The sequence below is a fragment of the Sinohyriopsis cumingii genome, chromosome 12 (genome assembly GCF_028554795.1).
Source record: "Sinohyriopsis cumingii isolate HCF-2022 chromosome 12, ASM2855479v2, whole genome shotgun sequence".
Classification (NCBI taxonomy): Eukaryota; Metazoa; Mollusca; class Bivalvia; order Unionida; family Unionidae; genus Sinohyriopsis; species Sinohyriopsis cumingii.
Genome location: NC_142972.1, coordinates 89,282,482 through 89,305,340, shown reverse-complemented (window position 1 = coordinate 89,305,340; position 22,859 = coordinate 89,282,482). Strand labels below are relative to the sequence as shown.

The 22,859-nt window shown below is 33.8% G+C and overlaps 1 protein-coding gene across 2 annotated transcripts in view; it reads left to right on the top strand.

The window, feature by feature from the left end:
• The window catches only part of LOC149786937 (uncharacterized), a 162,640-nt gene that overhangs the window by 116,578 nt on the left and 23,203 nt on the right, over nt 1–22,859 (top strand). For both annotated transcript variants that reach the window (XM_089977468.1, XM_089977467.1), the window contains 4 exons: nt 223–355; nt 2,681–2,833; nt 3,315–3,532; nt 11,006–11,129. In XM_089977468.1, the coding sequence (XP_089833594.1) occupies nt 223–355; nt 2,681–2,833; nt 3,315–3,532; nt 11,006–11,129 (628 nt within the window). The remainder of the gene's footprint in view (nt 1–222; nt 356–2,680; nt 2,834–3,314; nt 3,533–11,005; nt 11,130–22,859) is intronic.

The following is a 22,859-nucleotide window of genomic DNA, read 5'->3' as shown; positions in this document are numbered from 1 at the left end:
CTGGTCTTGTGGATATGAAGGTTTTTTGAAGAGTTTTGCACACTGGCTTAAATCATTTTATTTCATATTGTTGTCTAAATAACCAGTTTTGATTGGTGCAAGTACATACAATGGAATATAAGAAAGTATAATTAAAATTTCTACCATATGGGGTTATAATTGGTATGCCGTAATTGAGTCTAACAATATAATAAGGAACTTTTAGAATTTCTTATGTTTCAGAGACTACGTATGACGTTCAAGAGAGATGAAGTGATGGCACATTATGATTGCTCACGCAAAGGATTGTCACCTGCCCTCTATGCCGTAATTGCTGATGAAAATAATGTATATATATTTATGAGAAAAATAAATGGTAAGTTTTACGAAGTCAGTATTTGAAACAAAATAAATTGAAGAAGCAAGGTCTATGCAGAATGTACAAAAGTGTCACACATTTATCGCTTTTATATTTAGCGTTGAATGATATTAATCAGTACATGTCTTATTGCCAGTATGCATGACTTGCCAAGAAAGGTTTTGAAAGAGATGTTTAATAAAAAAAATGTAGTGCACAATGTCTTAACCTATTATTGGTTCTTTTTCAAATTTGCAAAACAAGGGTTAATGTGATACCGAACTATAGAAATAAGCAAACAAAAAATGAAGATGACATATTATGATAAAGTGCTGTGAAAACTTTATCAAACTCTGTCAAGTAGTTTTGTAGCTATGAGCATTTATAAAATGTGTTAAATGAGTTAACCTTTTTTTATACTTGTTATATTTTCCTGATTTTGATGAAGTCTGATAAGCTGATATTTAACAATTTGGATATTATATAAAGGTAAAAAAGCAACTGTCTTTGTCTTATCTTACAATATATTAACTCCAAAATAAGATTAATGTACTTCTGTTTTATGAAATTAATAAAAATTCAAATTTTTGTTTCCTTGAAGATCAATTTGGTAATAACATCTAAAAATAAGAACTGCTTACAAAATTTAATAATGAGCTTAAAATATCTCCATTACGATGCATTATGTTTTTTTAAGTTCAGTTATGAAACAAATTTGCAGTTTGTCATAAAAGAGATATTAAACTTTTTAAATATATTTATTCTCATCCATGATTTAAAAAAACTCAAGAACACAGTAAAACCTGTTATGAGCAACCTCTGCTATGAGTGACCACATGTATTTTACAACCACAGTCATTATGCATGGATTGATTTTATTATATAAACATACTGTTGTGAACATTCACCTGCTAAACGCGACCAGCGACCATGATGTCTTGTCAAAATATGCATTTTGACACTGCAATGAATGACTACATAGCAAAAATTGCTTTAACTATCTTTGTAATAATGAGCACTTATACTGTTCTAAAAACAAAGGCTGGAACCGATTTCTGAAATTGTATAGGTCAGGCATGTAGGGCATGGGTGCACAGAAATCTGGCCCATAAACAGTAATCATATTTTTTAAAAATGTATTTGCGGCCCTCGAGTGGTCTTAGAAAATGCAATCTGGCCCTTGGCCGTAAAAGGTTGTGCACCCCTGATGTAGTGAAATATATGGTAGATTTGAACCAGACTTAAATTCATGCAGATTGTTCCAGCACTTAGCATGGTTCTCAGCCAGTCTGTAGCTACTGTTTATATGTATAAGTAGAACATGAGACCAGTCTATCCAGCACTATGAATTGCTGTATCTCAAGAACAGAGGTGGACAATATTGACCTTTATTTAATCATATGTATCAATTACCACTTGAAGATGTAAGGCTGTTCTGATAAAAAAAGATAAACAGCCATACAAGAGATTAACAAAAAGCAGTCTGGCAAACAGTTTGCAAATTTGGCAAGTCAAGTGACATTGTGACATATGTTATTGACTGTAAGCCAGGTTAATGTACATGTTGTGGATTGCTCTTGTAGTGAAGTCAAGGTAGTGGTTGCATACAGTGTTTTTCCTTCATCTGTATTGACTTTGGGGGTCATGTGAATGAGACTTTTGTATGAATTGTTCTGTATATGATTGATAGTGTTAAAGGCTTGTGTTGTTTGTTGCTTTTTGTCCCCCAGATTTTACGGTGATTACATCCCTCACACGAAGCCATCGTTATTTCAAGTTGGTGCGACCAGTTACACCCTTTGTTTATAGAATTAATTCTATTTTCAGATTAATGCATATAATATTTTAGCAATAACATTAAAAATGTGTACAGTGATTGTGGATATTTTTCTTTAAATTCTGCTCAAATTTGACCTTGGAAATGTCTTCTTTTTTGTTTTACAAACCTGTTTTGAGAGACCACGTGTCTTGAGAGACCATTTTTTGTTGGCAGAAGGGTTAGTTTCTCTATATAGGTTTACTCTATTAATAAGCTTGACAGGATTTACCACCCGTGAAAATTTTAATATATATAATCAAAGAAATTAAATAACAGACTTTGATTGATTAATTTTTTTAACTGTTATTTATGCCTTCCTTACCCCTGTATTTTGAAAATACTTGCTTTCTGACAACAAGATCACTTCAGGCTTGTTGATACAGACAAAACATATTAGGACATCTTGCACTCAGCTGATATATTAACTTGAAGAGACAATAAACAAAATGCTACAATGTTTCATCAACACATATAAAAAAATGAAAACAGCCTGTTTTCTAAATTCTGGATTTTTCTCCTTTCAGGAATTACTTTTACGGATTTATTGAACAGCAATGTGAAACAAGCCAAATTATTTACAACATATAGGCCATACACTGCTAATTTTATTGTGCCTGACCTCTTAAGAGTTGTGACAATAATGCATGGAGAAGGATGGGCACATAGAGATCTATATGGTAGGTAATTATAATATTTACATGCACAAATCCTATTTATATTGCACTATTGTTGATTGCCTATCACATATTAAAGAAATAAAAACTGCTTCCACTTTTATTAAAAGTGTAATATGACAAGTTGCCAGTTGTTTTAAAAAGTGATTTGACATTTTTATAGATTTAGTAAGTGTTAAGATGTTTGCATGTCTTTAATACTTTAAAATTTGTTGAGTCATTTATATCTTTCCCTTTCTGTAGTTCTTTTCATTATGTTGAAATTGTAGAGGTACCTAACTAGTGATAATGCTTTGGACAAACTGGCTTTAGAATATCCACTAAATGGAGCAGATCAATTGGTGGTGTTTATTGGAGGCAGTTATGAAATGGTAATGGGAATTTTTTTGTTTAAAACAAAAGCAGTAAAATGAGTTGAGTGACCCAAAATGGATAACAGATAACATAAAATATGAAAGCAAATAGAGAAATTTTCTTTCTGCAGGAAACAATTTGCTTATGCAGGTTGAAAAAGATGGCAGTTTCAGTATCCACATTATCGATTTTGGTTCAGCTATCAGAATTCAAGGAGATCACAACTTTGAAGATGAAAAAAATGATTATCTTATGTGTATGATTGTTGCCATTGACATGCTCTGTGATAACACTTTTGGTGATGATCCTGCCAGATTAGTAAGTGGTTGGGAGAGAGATTTGCCACAGGTAAGTTGAGTATATGTTGTGTTCCAAAGGAACAAAACTTGAAAATAATTTAGAACTATAGCACCATATTCCTTTCACTATGCCTACCATAAGGTTAATCAAGCTATTTTGTGGTGTCCACCCATCCATCGTTCTGTCCATATGTTACCAGTTTGGTTTCCTCACAATAACTGTGGTTTATGTACAGTATACAGTTAACACCTATTGTGGATTATTGCACTTGGGGGTAAGGAAGAATCTAATGGTTTCAGGCTCACACACTCAGTGGTAAAGGTCTCTGTAATTGAAATAGAAACAAATGGTTTCCACATATTTGCTTTTGTCTGTAGTTACAAAATTTGGTGGGTAGCTTCCACTTAGGATAAGGAAGAATCCTATTAGTTTCAGAGTGGAAAGGTCAAAGGGCAGAAAAGACTGAAAATATGTTTTCTGCACAATACCTTTAGTTCTTCACCATCTACAGGTATCATACTTTGTGGAGAGTTAGCTCTTAGTGCAAAGAAGAACCATGTTGAGTTTGGAACTAAAAAGGTCCAAGGTCAAAATCATTGTGACTGAAAGAAGAAAAATATTTTCTGCACAAGAATTCATGTATGGCTGTTAAAAGTGGAATGGTTATATAATGTGCTTCACTGTAGTCTTGTTTGAATTACATCATTTTCAGCTCACGTGGTCAAAGGATACTTGAACTTTTGGTGTGACATACATTTTACATTTTGGTGGCTTAGGTTAAATTATTCCATTTAGCGCATTAAAAAGTATTTTTGTACCATGGACTGTTACACATAGATTGATGAAACTTGTCACAAACATAGGTCATTTAGCCCATGGTTAATATTTCACTAACATTGGTTCAATGCAGCTTTTTTATTGTTTGTGCTTGATTCATTTTGCTTGATGATTCTGCACATCTGTGCTTGTACTACACATACGAAAAATGGTGATTGACCAATATTTCATACTTAAGAGACATTAGGGAAGGATTTTTTTTTTTAAATTTATTTCCAAACATTTATTCATGGTAGAATGGTCAGACTAGATAATTGTATCTATCGCTCTCGGTACCACACTTATACCAAAAATGAGAATCACAGTTACCTATATTTCACATTTTAGTGGCTTAGGTTTAGTTTTTGCATTGGGCTTGTGACCTAACCACACTTTTTTTCAGTCTACTGGTTATAGACCAGAAGAGATTGTGGACTGTTGGTTGGTCCCGCCCCCACCCCCCGTTCTCTTTCATCCATCTGTTAGCCCAAGGTAACTACGTCTAAACTGGGGGCCCCGAGTGGTCTAAAGCGCTGTCCATTACGGATCACTGCCATCTCACCTCTGTCTGCGTGGGTTCGAGTCTCGGATTCAGCCAATGTGGGTATGTGAGAAAGCTTGCCAGTAGCTTCTTGTGGGTCGGTGGTTCTTTCCGTGGTTTTCCCAGGTTCTTCCTCCACCATTAATACCGGCCGCCATGCATAGCCTATTGTGTGCTGAAAAATGGCGGTAAACCCTACAACAACAACTACTTCTAAACTACTTAGAGAATTGCCATAAATCTTTACACCTATATTTATCCCATGGTTTATCCAGAAAGAAAATGGTGATGCTTGGACATCCAGTATGGCCACCACAGTGGCCACCTTGATAAATATGTTATATCTACTGCTCCAGAATATAAAGTTGTATTGACTTGGAGTTTTCACCAGAAGACTTCTGATAAGGTCTAGTTGGTCTTGTATGATATATCTGCTAATCTGATTGCTACTAGAGTTTCCAAGTTGAACTTCTTATAACTACTCCACCTGTATGAAAAGTAATATTACTGTGGGGTTTTCCTCAGAAGAATTCTTATAGCGTCTAGTTGGTTCTAAACAAAAATAGTGTTGATCTGATGTCAAATGTGGCCATCTTGAAAATCTTATCATTATTCCTTCTGATCGAAAAGGTATGGCCATGGGACCTCATTGCTATTCTTTGGTGAATAAATATACCTTCTGTTCTGCTTCAGCATGCATCTCACACACTGTCATAGAAAGGAATGTTAGAGTGACATTTAACATAGTGCTCTTATGAAAAGACTAATTTGATATCTAGTTGATACCGATTGGAAATAGGGCCAATCTGATATCCAATATGGCCACCATGGCACCCATTTTGAAATTCTTGTTATCGTAACTTCTTCAAAACAAGTAGTCAGATTAAAATGGGGTTTCCACCAGTAGACGTTTTATGATGTCTTGTTGATCATAAATGAAAACAATGACAATCTAACATCCATTATATACACAGCAGCTAATTTAAATTCGTTTTATCACTTGAGTGATGGTTCCAATACTGAGGCATTAAAAGGAAGAAATGCTCTTGACTTTTAATCAATTAGAGCATCAGTTGCTTCAAGGAATTATTACATGTTTAGGCTCAAATAAACAGTAACAAAGAGTGAAAACAACAAGCTTTAAAAAATTTAACAAGCAATTTATTTCCCTTGAAAAATCACTGTAAAAGTTGAAAAAATAAAGAACTTAGTTTTAAGAATCAAATCCAAAAATAATCCAAGAATAATCCACAAATAAAATGTTGCAGTGCAAATAATGAAATGTTCTAATGAATTCAAGTTTGAATCCCGATGAAGAATCCAAGATGGAAGGCGGTGACGTATAATGTAATCAGTATAGAGTTGATGTGTACAGTCCTTTGTTATTCCACAGTCAGTAATATTTCCAATGTTTGAATTTCAGAATAAAATTTAAATAAATGTCTTTGTTCTATAATTCTTTATGAGTACTCAGATATTTCTAAGAAAAAGAATTAATCTTTTAGCATCCAAATAATTTATTGCACTTTAAGAAGCTGATTTTGCATTCTCAGATAAAATGTGTTAACCCATTTTAAAAACTACTTAAGTTAATATTCTTTAATTATTTTTGAGTATATGGGATCAGCCATTTTGATCAGCAGTCTGCTTTCAACTGACAATATTCATATATGCAGATTGAAATGGTCATATATAATTCATTCAGTTTTATTATCCATATTTAGTTTGAATTTTTTCTGGTGTCCCTGTTGGACTGAACTAGACCCTTCTTTCCAACCAAATCAACATCACCAAGAACATGTATTGCACAATGTGAATGCATCTGTTTTTAGAAGGAGTGATTTTGTTTGTATAACCACTGAATTTTCGTTACAACATTCCATTGATAGGATTGCAAAATTATGGGTTTTTTTTGCTTACATATTGGTAATAACAACCTACGCTGGTTAAATAATATCTGTTTCACTGTCTTTTTCATATTTTCACAAAATTGAATGACATAAGAAAACAACCTTGACCGTAACAGCAGTTTTTCGAATTCTACAACATAGGATTTTTCAATATGTTACTGATGTACATGATTATATATTTAGGCTAAATGTGCTATCACATAATATTTAGAATTGTTTTCTTTGAATTTTATATCTTTAATCTTTTTGCCTAATTATTTTTGAAAACATAATTTATGTGCTGTTTCATTGACACATTGATGTCCATCATTGCAGGTTCACTTATGATTTCAAATTGATTTAATACAAAAATAATGCAAATGTGGCAGTTAAAATCTTCATTTTAATTATATAAAAAAATAAGAATGGTTTCTGTACCGATTATATACTTTGAAAAAATTACTATTTACATTTTGATGTTTTAACTTTGAAACAGACATTGGTACTTTTTAATTGCCAAATAGTACACTAGTCCTAACTTTAGGAATCAAGCAGTGATATTTTGCTCGGGAAAGGGTTAATGGTTAGTTAGATATTAAAACAGGCATGCAAACCTGCAAGAGTTTGTTGACATCATTGGTATCGGCGTTGCATGCTATACATTTTGCATTCAGCTACAAACATCAAACCACTCGAGTGGCCTAGTGATTAGAGCATCCGCATTGGATGCAGGAGCTCATGGGCTTGAACCCTGGTCAAGTCATACAAAGACTTCTAAAAATAGTACTGACAGTTGCCTTGCTAGGCACTCAGCATTAAGAGGTTATGTTAGGACTGGTTGGCCTGGCATCAGGATTATGTCCTGTGTGGGACATTATGCTGCATGTCTGCGGCATGATGGTCCAATGCTACACATTTCTATAAACTGGCACACTGCAGACATCATGGTGATATGACTGAGAAATTGCTAAAGCTATGTTAAGAATCCAAATCACACACACACACATGCAAACAAAACACTGTCAGAAAATCCTGGCCACAGCGAGGTAGCATCTCAAAGGTTCTAAACTACTGTCATTGTACATCTAAAAAATATGAAGCTGAAGTCGTTTTTGCTTTCCTAACAGAAGCAGGTGAAACTTTATATTTTTCTGGCGATTTTGTTGCCCTTTTACCTGTTAGTGCAGGTCCTACAATTTATATAAAGTATATTTGCTATCTGTTTAAAGAATGCTCTTATTTTGTCACATATCATGTGACATGTCAGTTCATAAAACGGTCATGTAACATCTTTATGGACATCATTAGCAAGCATCCTTGACAACTGTAAACATCCTCTGATCGGTTCCATGATGGTGTTTCACAACAGGATAGCATAGGGGCCATGTGAATAATGAATGTCATGTAAGTGTTTGGGGTTTCGTAAAAGATATAACCTAAAAATTTACTCACATAATGGTGAATGTAGACAGACATGACAGTTTGTCTATAAATTCATAAATTTGTCAGATATTGAATATATGTAAAAGAATTTAAGTTTTCTTTATTTGAACATCATATCTATAACAGAATGTATACAGTGCAGGGCCAGTTACGGCATAAAATTGCACCAGAAGAGAGAGCCACTAAATAGTTTTGTAGACTTGTCCAAGAGCTATCTTGAAGCTTTCATGTAAATAACACTGTGACTAAGATGATTCTAGTTCACATTTGTTTTTATCAAGAAAGAATTTCTAAATTTGACTACAATATTAAATGAATCCACAATGAACATCTATTTAGTGAAATTATTATGACAGGGCAAGTCATTGATCATCATGTAACCAGACAGATGCATTACATTTAACAGTGGGGTGATGCAAATTAAATTTTTAACATTATTTTTCCAACCAGCATGAAAATTTGTACAGGTTATAAATCAGAATACATATATAACTGCAACTGTTTTCACACCCTTTCCTGCAACTGTCCATGTTACTGGAGCATCAAATGCCATTGGCAACTCTATACTATACATAGCAATTGTCTGAATGCAAGAAGTACACATAATTTAAAGGGTGCAGGTCACATGGTTGGTAGCTTTAAATCAATCTATGCCTTTATGTTGATTCCACATGAAAATTATCAAAATATTCGAAATACCAGTCTTTATAACTTTGTCAGGATGAAATTAAAAAAAAAAAAAAATGCAACAAAAGTCTGAACACTGCTTTTTCCTGGAAATATTTGAGTGCTCATACAGAATTCTTGAACAAAGACTTCTTATGGATTAAACAAGTGGTTCACATTTAAGTGTAAATTGAGTGATTTTGTTTTGTTGTTTTTATTTTTAAACAGAATCAGTTACTATCAAGAATTTAATTCAGAGGATTACTTTTCATGTCTGATCAGTAGAATAAATTTATGCTGTTCAAGTGAAGCTCAGTAAGTTGTGTCTCACATCAAATCAGTGTGTGTTTGTTTAGGTTTATTTGAATACAGCAAAGGTATTAACTTCTTGTAAAAGAAGTCAACATTTTCTAAATGTACTGAATATATGACTTTTGAACTATTTGTTATTGTCGATATATATAAGCTAAATAAGATCACTGATTGTTGAAATGGTATCTGATCGTAAATTATTCATGACATCTTGATGTTTCCATAGATCGTCTTCATTCATTGGCTGTTCAAATGTTAATTCATAAAGTTCCCAAGCCCCTCTACAGTGGAGATGATGGTCGCATGCCAGTTGAGGCACGGTGATGATCTTTAGGTATTTATTGCTTTGTGGAGCAAACGCGGTCGGATGAAGTCCCCCACCATGACAGACCTTCCAACCCTTATGATTTTGCTGGAAGTCCGATGGAAAAGACGTTTAAAGTATGGATTTCCAGAATAAAAGCACAAATTATGGAAATATGGTTGTTTGTGGTCAAATTTGGATACTGGCTTCTCTGTATTTTTTGGATGGAGGTTTCATGTTGGACTCAGTGGAATTTTTCAGTGACCCAGACTAACTTTACTAGAACACCTGGCTCTTTAAACTACACATATCGTGTGATGCAAAAGAGCTGCATGATCAAGCTGTTGCTTTTTATTTAAATGGCTTCCAAGTGGACATCATGTGTTGATTTTAGTATGTCACATGATCATAAAAATGATTGCCATCACCACAGCCTACATGAATTGGTTTTCTTAAGGAATCCCTCAAGTTGAGCTCCATAGGATTTGAAATTGCAGTTTGTGAAACTGTACATGAAGGTAAATTTTACAAACTTTTGAGTTAAACACAATACTTTCTTCTGGTGTATCAGTCTTGAATCATACTTTTGGACTTTCTAAATGCACCTTTTCCAGCTGGACAACAGCAGTACATGATTATTTGTTAGATCTTACTGAAAACTTGTCCATCTTAATGGAAAAAAAAATTGACTGTCTTTGTTAGGGTTGGTAGGTCTGCTGCGATACATGAGATTCTGAGCATTCGCACAAGCTTTACTGAAGATGTTGGGTTTTTGTGCAAAAACTGTAGATAATGACTGCACTGTGTGTATTCTGTAATGCAATGCATCTGCATCATCAAACTGTTGGTTTTCTTTTAATGGCATCCAACAGATGACATGTCAGGACAAAAGGAACAGTATACCTTTTAAATGTTTTAATAATATAGAAGAATAAAATGGAATGTTGAGATTGTTGGGGAAAAGCCAGGAACTGCACCAATTAGGTATAGTGAATATGTTTTGGCTTGGGTTTGTCACATGGTTGGAAATATTATTTCCATTGCCTTAGCCCATCTGTCCTGCAATGTATGGCACCTTGCCTGATATTTTTGCTGGAGGTCTGAGCCCCCCTACACAAAAATATGTGGTGTCTTACATTGTATGACTGCATGGTCCATGTGATTGTTTTAAAGGACCACATCAATTTGAGAGATTACAAGTAGCCATTGAGCTCAGTAGGGTTCAGAATGACAATTTGTGAAACATTGCTGGGGGTAAATAAGGTTCAAATAAACTTGAGATACTTTTGGGTTGAAAACAATGTTTGTTGTAGCTACCTGAGTTTTGAATCATACTAGTGGACTTTCAAATGCATGTTTTTCTTCCAGTGTGACAATAGCAGTTTGTGACATGGTGTTATACCTTTTTGAAAGGTGGTCCAACTTACTGAAGAAAATAAACTACCATATTGAGAAGGCATTAGATTTGGCAGGTCTGCTATTATAATTGATCCATTTTATGTAGTTTTGAGAAAGCAGTATAAAGTACCCAATATGTTTTGTACTTTCAGATGAAAGGAGACGATCAAGTTGCTAAAGATAACATCTGTGCCCATGTTAACAAAGTTCTTAATATCAATGACCCTGAAGATATTAAAAACTTTCGCCGAGCAATAAAGGAAGCATGTAAAAAAGGTATGATAAAACTGAGTCTTAATTTATGAAAAAGCAAATGCTGCTTATTGTAATTACAGGCCTATACAAGAGTTTCACCTCATAGGAAATTTAAAAATTATTATTTCTATTGTGAAAATGTAATATATAAATCAGTATTGTGAACATATACCGTTATACACATGAATAATGTTAAAATATATTATACACATCAATCAATAAAACAGACATTATTCTTATTTTAAAATCTTAAATAGATGCAAAATTTTTATTTAGCCTCTTAAGAACATTGTAAGATCGCAGATATAAAAATCTTATTGCCGAACCATTGTCTGTTTCAAAAGTCTCAAGACATAATATTGATGATAACACTAAAAGTGTTTCCACCCAACTTTCTGCGATGTCGTAGCCTCAACTTGATTTGTTGGGGTTGAGGCTACGAACTGACCCCATATCATGTAATGGAGCAAATAAAATCATCACAAAGTCAGAAAAACAAACAGTGTAGAAATCTACTACATAAGGATAATCATGTTGTGAAAAAAGTTTGGCTTATTTTGATTTTATTATGCCCTAACACAATAAAATAAATTGGCATGTTTACACTAACCTCACCGTGTCCACCATGACAGATCACACAAGACACTCGCCATGGCCCCTTTTCTACGTAAGGCTTGCCAGACCATATTTGGATATTCTACACTATGATATTATCAATCAGGTGGCGAATAATGGCTTCTTGGTGGAATTTCAAAGTTGCTGATAAACCATGTTTACTTTTAATGTGCAGAATTTCTGACTTTAACCATGCCATATTTTTACTACAATTTGTTTATGTTTCCAAATAAGGCCTCAATGTCATTACATGGCACACAAACAAACGAGGCTGAGAATGGAAGTTATTATTATTTGAACTAATATGGCGGACAATTTCAATAAAAATGTCGGATTAAAAAGGTAAAGGAGATTTTACAAAAGTTTCAACAAAGATTTTCGATACTTCCGGTATTAAATAAGAGGACTACTCAATTTATTGGATTGTATACAAGGAATAAGTTCAAATTGTTGATATCAGGCTAAAAGAGCTTGCTCCATTGACACATATATGCTCATGTTAGTACCCAGTCCACGAGGTAAGAGTAAGAGTACTAATATTAGTACTACCACCCAACTTGTAAGTCCAGTTGGATATTCCTAATTCTTAAATAGACTTGAGGCATAATGATCACTTGACTGTTAAAATACTTTCAAGACTACTTGATCTTGTTTATTGTACATAATTAATAAATTTTATCATTAGAATATGAATTTAGCACTCAAAAATCAGGCTAAATATGATGGTTTTTTTTCAGGCATGATGTAAATTATGAATGGTGAACTGTTGAATGGCAATCCATCAATTAAGTGCATAATCACATGCTTCACTGAAACATTTTGTTGAAGGCATCCATAGAATTCTAGCAGGTTTCACCTTAGCCCTGGTAGTATGGGAGCCATATATTTATGGATGACATCACCTGGCTTTGCATGCGGGAACCTTATATTTATGGTCAGGGGCCCCGAGTGGCCGAGTGGTCTTAAGCGCTGACCGTTCCGGATCACTGCCATCTCACCTCTGTCTGCGTGGGTTCGAGTCCAAGGCTCGGCTAGCGTGGGTACGTGGGAAAGCCTGCCAGGAGCTTCTCGTGGGTCGGTTTTTCTTCCCTGGGTTTTCCAGGGTTCTTCCTCCACCAGTTCTACTGGCCGCCATGTATAGCCTATCTTGTGCTGAAAAATGGCATTAAACCCTAGAACAACAACAACATATATTTATGGTCAGACGTCACCTAGCTCTGTGTGCAGATACCATATTTTTATGGGATAGGACAGTGATGTCTACGGACGCCCAATCGAGGCCAGTCGTTAATTGTGTGATAATAATAACAGGGAGATAGCATATGTAATTGTCTCAAAGATCACGGCTCTGCATCACTATAACAGAACATCAGTGAAACAAATACTCAAACAGACTTATTTGCCCAGGAAAGTCTGTTGTCAGCAGTGGACGTTGATGTAAACAATATGGTAGCTGTGAAGAAGTTGCAGTCTCGCAGCTGTCTTATAGCCAGTTGCTGCTATTTACCATATGTATGTATGTTATAGTCCAAATTACAATAAAGTTCATTAGGGCTTTGTGTGAAAGTGTTGAGGAATAAATTGCAATTTGCAGAGTTTTCCAAATTTGAGAATTAATTTTCTGCAGGAATACACCACATGTTGATATGAAAGTGCTCACTGACCAACATTATCACGTGTTGATATACAAGAGCTGTGACATGGCCATACAATACAGTAATAGCTTTAAGTTCCACTAAATCGAACTTAAGCTAGTGGACAAGTTTATATACGAGTCTGTCATGTACAGAGCTTTTTCTTATATTGGGGGATACTTGGTATCAAGGGTGAGATCTGTATCAGCTTGAAGGGCCATCGGGAGAGTCAGATATTGACACCAAGGAATTCCTTTCCTTGCCTATCAGACTTTTTAAAAAAAATTCTTTCTTTTTTTTTAATAATGCAATGCATGATGCTCTTCTTGTACTATAAAGTTAATTTTGCTCTGCTTCCCTCTCTCTCTCAACAGACAAGTTGAAAGGAAATGGAAGAAAGAGAGATAGAAAGATATTTCTTAATTAACCCACTCCTATGACAGCAATGTGCAATGTATGTGACTGTGTGAAACTAATTGCTGAACTTTAAACCTGGTTGAAATCTTTCTTTCCTTTCTTCTTCATCAGTTTCGTTTTGTTTGGGTTTGTATAGAGTTAGCATCAGAGTTAGTTCAGTGAACATATATACCTTTTTTTTCTGGTGGTTATTTTTTTTTTCCTCAAACGTTTAACAACTTAGACTTTATAATATGTTAAGAGTGTTGCTGAGAAATCTATTTTATTTCATATATTTTTGGCAAGTTGCAATTATTAATTATCACTGAAAACCTCACAACGTTTGCTCTGTAATTTATAATCAGTGAGAAATATTTGTTAAATTTTGGTAATAATGACTTTCAGGCCTCTCAAATCCACAATTCCGCTCACAATAATACCTGACAACCAATGTCACTATCATACATTTGTACTGGACACAAGAGCTCACATACAAAGTTGTAAACTCACATCTCAGTGTTCATACTGTTGTTTGTTTCTGCCACACTTCGCAGTAAAAAAACAAAGAGCTCACTTGGCTGGGTAACACTTGTACCATTTCTCAGATGATGTTTCATACAATATATAACAGAAAAATAGTACATTAGTCGATTGTGTTGAGAGAAGACCCAAACTAATGGCTGTGATAATATTGCCCTACCTGATGATAAAACATTAAAGTCATTCAGATGTAGACATATAATTAAATATGTCTATTTGATAGGCCATTGACAGTTGTGCTCAAACATGCTGAACATCAGAACATGTATTAAAAATAAGATTTTAAAGCAACTTAAGTTGTAAACACAGTGGTTTAAAACTATATGTACTGTTATATATTAAAGAACACATTAATTATAAAAGCTATTCAAAGAAATCAAAGATATAACATAATCGATGCTAATGATACACATTCAGTTTGCATGATAATACACCGCTCCCTCGATAACTCGCGCCCGGATAACTCGCGATCCCGCTTATAACGCGGTGTCCGTCTTGGCTCCCGATTTTTTCCAGACAAAATGTATTTAAAATATCTTTAAAATATGCTGAACATGAAAAAAATTACGATAAGAATTGATAAATTAAACCTTGATACATTGCTCGTTTTATCACCGAAAATGGTGATTAATGCCCGTAAAAATATAATCCATATTTTGCAATTTGCAAGTTCTAGAGAAGAATTAATTTCAGAGATCTCGAAAACGCTTAATTACGCGTATTTGGACGCCAATTTCTGACCTGGGACGCAGAAAATCACTGAGGCGGGAGTCCTCCGTACGCATGTAATAGGTGCGCGGGAAAATTCAAAGATTTGCCGGTCCTGTTTCAGCCACCTGCTTTGTGGGAAGATGTGTTGATCAGTTTACTGTGCTGATATTTACAATGACAGAATTCAGTGACTGAAAGACTCTTTGATGTACTGTTGCTATTTCATAAGAGTACATTAAAAAAAAAAAGAACATGATGCAACAGCTAGGCGGCTAGTTCAAAGGCTTTGACTTGGTGGCCGAGTGAGAAAATATACTGTTATTTAGTGATTTAAAATCCTAGCGAGACCTCTGTTTAAAGATATCATATATTATGTAAGTTTTTAGGATAAATAGTTGTCATTATACTGTAAATAAACAGTCTGGTGAAATAGCGATCAATGAAAAAAAACTTCTGGTAAATGTTAACAGGTGGCAACAGAGAATGAAATAAACACCAATTAAACGACTTCCTGTGTGAAAGTCACGTTCTAATCCTTTAATTCCGTTTCATTGTAAACATTATAATCACAACATAGTCTGTTAATTGAAAACATGAAAAGAGTCGATCGACCGTCACATCGAAACCCGTGAGTACTTCTGTGAGAACCTAATTACATGTACATGCCGGCTTTGTTTTGATCAACAACTTGGGGAAGTGTTTGTTGCATTAAACAAAAAAATCGATTACAAGAGACCTCGGGTGCTGGATTAAGGGTCTTGGAGCTGCCTTTGACGTAAAGCAAAACAGTAACAGAGACAACGACGACGATAGTGACTTCGAATGTTTCAGTGAAACTGATGCCATTAATGCCGAGGCTGTTTGGGAGAAATTAGTACAGACTCATGGTCCTGAGATGGGCGTTTCTCTTGATGGAGGAGTGGATTTGTGCTGACAATGATTGCCCTACAGCCGAATACATGTCAGATGAAACTATAATTATTTCTATAGCGAACAAATTTGCAGCAGAGGACGATTCTAACTGGAGTAACACAAGTGTTGAAAGTGATGCAGACACAGATGTTGCACCCCCACCCCTCTACACAGGAAGCAAATATTTTGATATTGCCATAAGGTGGCTAGAGACCCAAAATGTTGACTACGTAAAAGCTCATGCAGTTGAGAAATCTGAGGGATTTTGCTCGGCGGCAGAGAAACCAAGGAGTAACACACACAAAAAAATTAACTGATTTTTTCAAAAGGTGAATTGATATTTGTCAAGCGTGGCACAAACGGCAAGTATTAACTTGTTCTAATTTACGTTGTTTTAAATTTGTAGACCAATTAAATATGTCAGTATTGATTAACTCTTGTTTTTTTGTTTTCCATTTTACTTCTATCGCATTCAAATCTATCTATCTATCGTTCGATCGACACTGTTTCTCGAAAAGAGTCGATCTTTTGTGTATAAAAAACTTCTAATTTGGCTGAAACAATAAAACTAGAATGTATACAATTCAACATAAAACTTAGTGACGTAGTACACAGTGTGTGAAGTGGTACACATGTTCAGCGAACGGAAACCACGTGGAATAATGTTTTCGATGATCGCCTCAATATACTGTAATTTATCCTGAAATTTTTAATGTTGTCCTATGAGAAAATAATAAAGTACACCGTTATGAAGAGATATTTATTAACAGTTAATTTCAGAACGATTATAAAGTGAGTATTCAACAGTATAATCTGCCTACCCCCCCCCCTTATTTTTCCGTTATGTCGTCAATTACTTTATTGGTTTTGGGCTTATTTTATAGGTCCCTCGATAACTCGCTCCTCGCTTATAGTGCGGTCGATGTTTCTGGACCCCGATGTGCGCGAGTTATCGAGGGAGTGGTGTAGATAGTTTGCATGGTAATAGATAGTAAAGGAAAGTTAAGACATGCATAAGATGTAGTGAAGCTGGAAAAAATAAAAATTTATGTTGTACAAGTCTAGAAATAGGCTTAAAAGTTGTTAATCCATGAATGAATTCCTAACTTTTTCATCAGTATTTTTTATTTTGAAAAAATTATTTGTTTCATTTTACTTGATGTGATGAATCCTTCAGATGGATTTTGTGTCAGTTGTCACATGCATAGAGTTGTATTCGTCAAATTTATTTGTGCAAGCAATAGAAATTGCTTATATATGTGTTTACATAAACATCTTTTTAAGACATCTGCCTTTCAACAATTTTCAAGTGAGAAAACTTGTTTTCCATTAATTTGACTACATTGCATAAACAGTATTTGTTGTACACTAAAACGTGAAATATAATTGTTCTACTTTTCTTGACATTATGATAACTAGTACTTTACCATCATAATTAAAGCAGCTTGATCACATTGAGTTCTTTGAAAAATGAGTGCTGTATTTAGTTGGATAAAAGATTCTGCCAACAAGATTATTTTAAAAGTCTTTTAAACCTTTCAAACAGTAACATCATTTTTGGTTGCTATGGAAACCAAAGTAAATCCGTAATTATTTATCATTTTCAATACAATCATTCCGATCACTGATTTTTTCTTCATATTATATACAATTTATTATTTACATACTATTGTTTAAATTTTGAAATGCAATACAAGTTTGTATGTTATCCTCAGACAATCAAGGGTCTAACATGAGCAAGTGATTTTTAAAATAACTTCTTCACATTATTTCAACAGACATCAAGTAACTTTCAAAATACCTTATTGATGTTATTTCTACCATTTCAAAACCAACGTTATTGTGCCATTTTTGTGTACTTCCCACATTGATTATGCCACATGGACCTCATAACACAAAGGTAATTTGCTATTTCTCACCAGAGAACATTTAACAGGAAGAAGGAGAAAATACAAGTTCATTTCACTTTTTGGGTCATTATTTCACCTACTTTGTATGGTTAAAATTTACGATGTTAATTGGGATTTGTAAAAGAGGAGAGATTTTTCGTGCAGAAATACACATTTTTCCAAGCACTTCAGTGTTCAGTGTATCCTCTAGGGGTGCAGTGAGAGTAAAAAATCTCCTTGGTGTCAAAACTGGGGGTCAGACTGAGTAAAAAACAAACTTTGGTATCAAAACTGGGGGTCAAATTAAAAATGTGGGGGTCTCTGAAGCGCAAATAAGGGTAAAAGAAAAACTGGTGTTCCCAGTTTCCATTTCAACCATTCCTACATGGGTGCATTGAGATTGAATTGAGGCACATGTGGCTTTATTTGCACAGGGATCTTTTAAAAATAATATATGTTCTTTACGATCTTATCCTGCACAGTATCATGCAAAGCTACTTCAACTCTGACATCCTTACCTTAATTTGGCAAGTCTGCAAATGATTTATCTGCTGCCTGAATATCGATATTGGATAAATTTTCACTGCATATCAGATAAAAACAGATGGAGAGGGAGAGAGAGGAGTTATTGGCACCACAGTATGTGCGTGTAGCTTATATAAATTAGTGATCATAGAAAAGAAGACCACTGGGCAGTTTTACATATAATTGTATATGGGTTTGTAAATGCATTCCTTTGTATTAGTGTATAATAGCTCCTTGGCACATAATTGTCGGTATGGTGCTAATTTTATAACTATCTTGACACAGACTGGCAAAATCTGATCTTATAGTCTTGTGTGGACATTCGAGTGTGCAGGCAGTCAATAGTGTAGCTGAATGCTTTGTATTATCAGATCACAAATAATTCAATAATTGTTTAGGAATAGCCCATTATGTTAATTTACATAGGTAAAGGTAGACAAGTTCATTTGATGTTAGGTAAATACTGTATGTAAATGGACAATACGTGTCTTGTAGAAGTAAAATTTGTTACACATCGCTACCGTGAAAGAAAATGTTGAGACATCTTTTATAAACTCATTATTTTGTGATCAGCGGCAACCTTCTTTGATTCTTTGTTTTTTTCTTTTAGTGCATGACATATGTACAAAATTTTTATTTCATCAGATAAAGTAGACAAGAAATTTCAAAATTGAATAGAGACCTGTTAATGGAGTTTGATTTTATGAAACTTGGTAGAGGGGTATTTTTTTTTTCACATACGTATTTTTCGCAATAATGTTTTTGGTTATTTTGCAATTAGTAGCAACATTCCTTTTAGTATCTGAAGTAGGGTCACACTAAAAATATAGTGTTATTATTTGTGTGTGTGCTGTTGAAACAAAATTAGTTACACATCGCTGCCTCGAACAAAAATGTTTAAGATGTTTGTTTTTTTTCAAACGTTATTGGCTATGCAATCAGTGCCAATGTTCTTTGCTTTTATTTTTCTTGTAGAAGTGCAGTGCATATATGACACATTATTATTTTGTCAGTGTTTTAGTACAAGAGAGATTTCAGAGCTCAAGAGAAATGTTCAACTGCAGCTTTCATCCAGGGATAGAACTATCTGTAAATGGAGTACAGACCTGCAAAACTCAAATAATTCCTGGTTGACATATGAACAGATTGACTCTTTGAAACTCATTTAAGGGGGATTTATATTTATTTGTTCATACTTTAGTTACTATAGTTATGATCAGGCAGTTTTGTGAGGTAGGGTTTGGTAATTCCTTTGGTCAAAAACTATACAAGTACCACATAGCTTTCAAAAATCATCTGGTGTGCAATTACAGTATGTCTATCCATGATATTGGTCAGTTGGATTGATAAAAGGTATAAATTTAAAATTAAAAAGAGACTAGTTAGAGGATGAAATTGTCAGTCCCATATGTATATGCCATAAGCATAGCAACACAATCTTGCTTTTATTGGTGGTGGTGGAGGTGCAAATGCAGATATATCATTTTCATTGTTCAGAAAATATTTAAGAAACAATCTAAGGAAAAGTTTGAACAAAACTACCATCCTGTTTTCATTTGGGGTCCAGGGTGATTGAATGGTCTGTGGTGCTCACCTTTAAAGATCACTTCATCTCACCTTTGTCTTAGGTTTGCCAACATGGGCATGTTAGAATGCTTGCCAGTAGCTTCCTGTGGGCTGATGGTTCTTCCATTGATGTTGCTGGAGTTTTTCCAAATATGCTGTCCTTCATTTATGGCCTATCATGTACTAATAATAGATTTAATAAATCAAACCTACTTTTCATGAAACATAGTTCTGTTCCCAAGTTATTTTTAAATGGGCTGCTTTTCAAAAATAACTGTTTTGAGTAATCTTTCTTTTGTGATAAGATGCATTCTAAATGCACACAATGCCAGAATTAAAAGAAATACAATGAAACCATACATCATCATTTCAAGCAGTTGATAAGGATTCTAACCTGATTTTGTGATAACTTTTACTCTTCATAAAAAATGATTTATTTTTTTTGCTCCACAACAGCCAGGGTTATAATGGACAGTGTTTAAACCTTTGTTACAATACTATTCGATTTGATTCTAACGTATGATTTTAAAATTTGAAATTTAATTAACCGAATTTCCAAATTGTTTATAATATAGTACTAGTCCATTCTTTAAAAAAAGTTAACTTGTACATCTTGGAACTACACTCAACTAATATATATTCAGTTGTTCAAAGCATCTGCTTTTCAAATATAACCTATTTCAGTTATGTTCTCTGTTTGTTATGGTGAATTCAGCATTCACATGATAGATACTGTACCATAAATTATTTTAAAAAATTGCTTGTCTGCTTTCAACCAGCAGATAATGACAGTTTTTAAATTGCATTAAAAATAACTTCTTTTTATTGCAACATGGCCAGATTTTTATTGTATGGCATTTAAATTTTAGATTTAATTAAAAAATATTACTTTTTTTCTAACCCCTTTATCAAATGTTAATTAATTTTAAGATGTCAGATCTTTGCTTCTAATCATTTTTCAAACATTACTTCGATCATCTCAAAGCTGGACTGAACCTACTTAATTTAAAAGGGTGTTCATTTCAGAAATATATTTTTTTAGTTCCTTTTATCTTTTCTGATTCTGCTTAGATACATTCTACATGTACACTTTATATGAATTTAGAAAATGTGTCTGAATCAGCTGATCTTCATTATATTCTGATTTTTGATAACTTTAAAATTTCATAAAAAGTATAAGATCTTTTTGTTGCAACATGATTAGAATTTATTGTATGATTTTAAATTTAATAATATTAAATTACCTCATGCAACATAGTCTACTTCCTTTTCAAATATAGCTTGAATTTATTTTAAGTGTCATATCTTTTCTTAACTAAGTTAAAACTTTCAATGACCTTATTGAAAAATAACATACTTAAGTTATATTTTTTTTCAAATCTGCTAAGTGCGATCTATATATAGACTTTGCCCTAATTTATAAAAAGATTAAGCCAGCCTGCATTTTAATCAGCTAATCAATATTCTAGCTTTTTTTGAGATACGTTAAAAATTATATTAAAATATAACATCCTTTTCTTACAACATGATCACACTTTTAATGTAAAATTTAAACTTCTTTTCTAATCCAACATATTGCTAGCCCTCTGCTTGGAACAATGCTTGAATTTATTTTAAGATATTAGATCTCTTTTTAACCAAGTTACTCTCAGATAACTGCTTTTCAAACATAACACCAGTTATGTTTTTGTTTACAGTCTGATGGATGCATTCTGCATGTACAGATTGCCAGAAGTAAATAGGAAATCCTTAAACATACCAGTCTGCATTTCAATCAGCAGATCAAGATTCTAAAGTGATTTTAATATACATTTTACACTTAATTTTTCTCATGCAGCATAGTTCTATCAATAAAAAGAAACACAAAAAGATGAAAACATATCAGTCTGCATTTCAATCAACTGATAAGGATTCTATCCTGGTTCTGAGAATTCTGCACTTGATAAAGCATATAACTTCCTTTTTGTTCCAGTACCATGCTTCTAATGTATGATGTTGAAAGTTTTGGTACAACACTGTTCACATCTATTGTATTATTTTGAAATTTGAAATGTAATTAATTTCTGACCTTTTGTTGCAACTTAGTTCTAATCCTTCTGGAAACATTACTTCAATTAATTTAAAGATCTCAGAGCTGCACTCAACCATATTATATTCAAAGGGTCTGCTTTTAAAAAATAATCAATTCCAGTTACCTTTTCTTCAGTCTTTTTGCCATGTATTCAGCATGTATACTCTACCACAAGTTAAAAGAAAATATTTGTCTGCTTTCAATCAACTGCGAAAGTTGAGAAAAAAATTAAATGCATAAAATACAATTTCTTTTTGTTGTAACATGGACAGATTCTTAATATATGTTGTTCTTAAGTTTTAATTTAATTAAAGCCAGTAACCATCTTTATTTTGCAAGATAGTTCTAATCCCATCTTCAACATTAATTATTTTTTTGATGCCATATTTTTTCTTAACCAAATTATTTTCAGAAGGACTGATTTTCAAAAATAACTTTTATTTTCATTTCAGTCTGATAATATGAATTCCAAATATACACATTGCCAGAAGAAGAAAAAAAAAATGAAAACATATCAGTCTGCATTTTTTAATCAACTGATTAGGATTATAGCCTGATTCTGCGAATTCTGCACTTGATAAAACATATAACTTCCTTTCTTCTTGTAATGGCTGGGTTCTACTGTATCTAACCGCTCCGGTGGCCTAGTGGTTAGAGCGTCCGCCTCGGATGCGGGAGGTCGTGGGTTCGATCCCCGGCCGAGTCATACCAGAGACTTTAAAAAATGGTACTAACAGCTGCCTCGCTTGGCATTCAGCATTAAGAGGTTAGAGTTAGGACTGGTCGGCCTGGTGTCAGGATAATGTGACCGGGTGGGACATCATGCTACATGTCTGCGGCATGATGCCCCAGTGCTAGACATCACTATAAACTGCCACATTGCAGACATCGT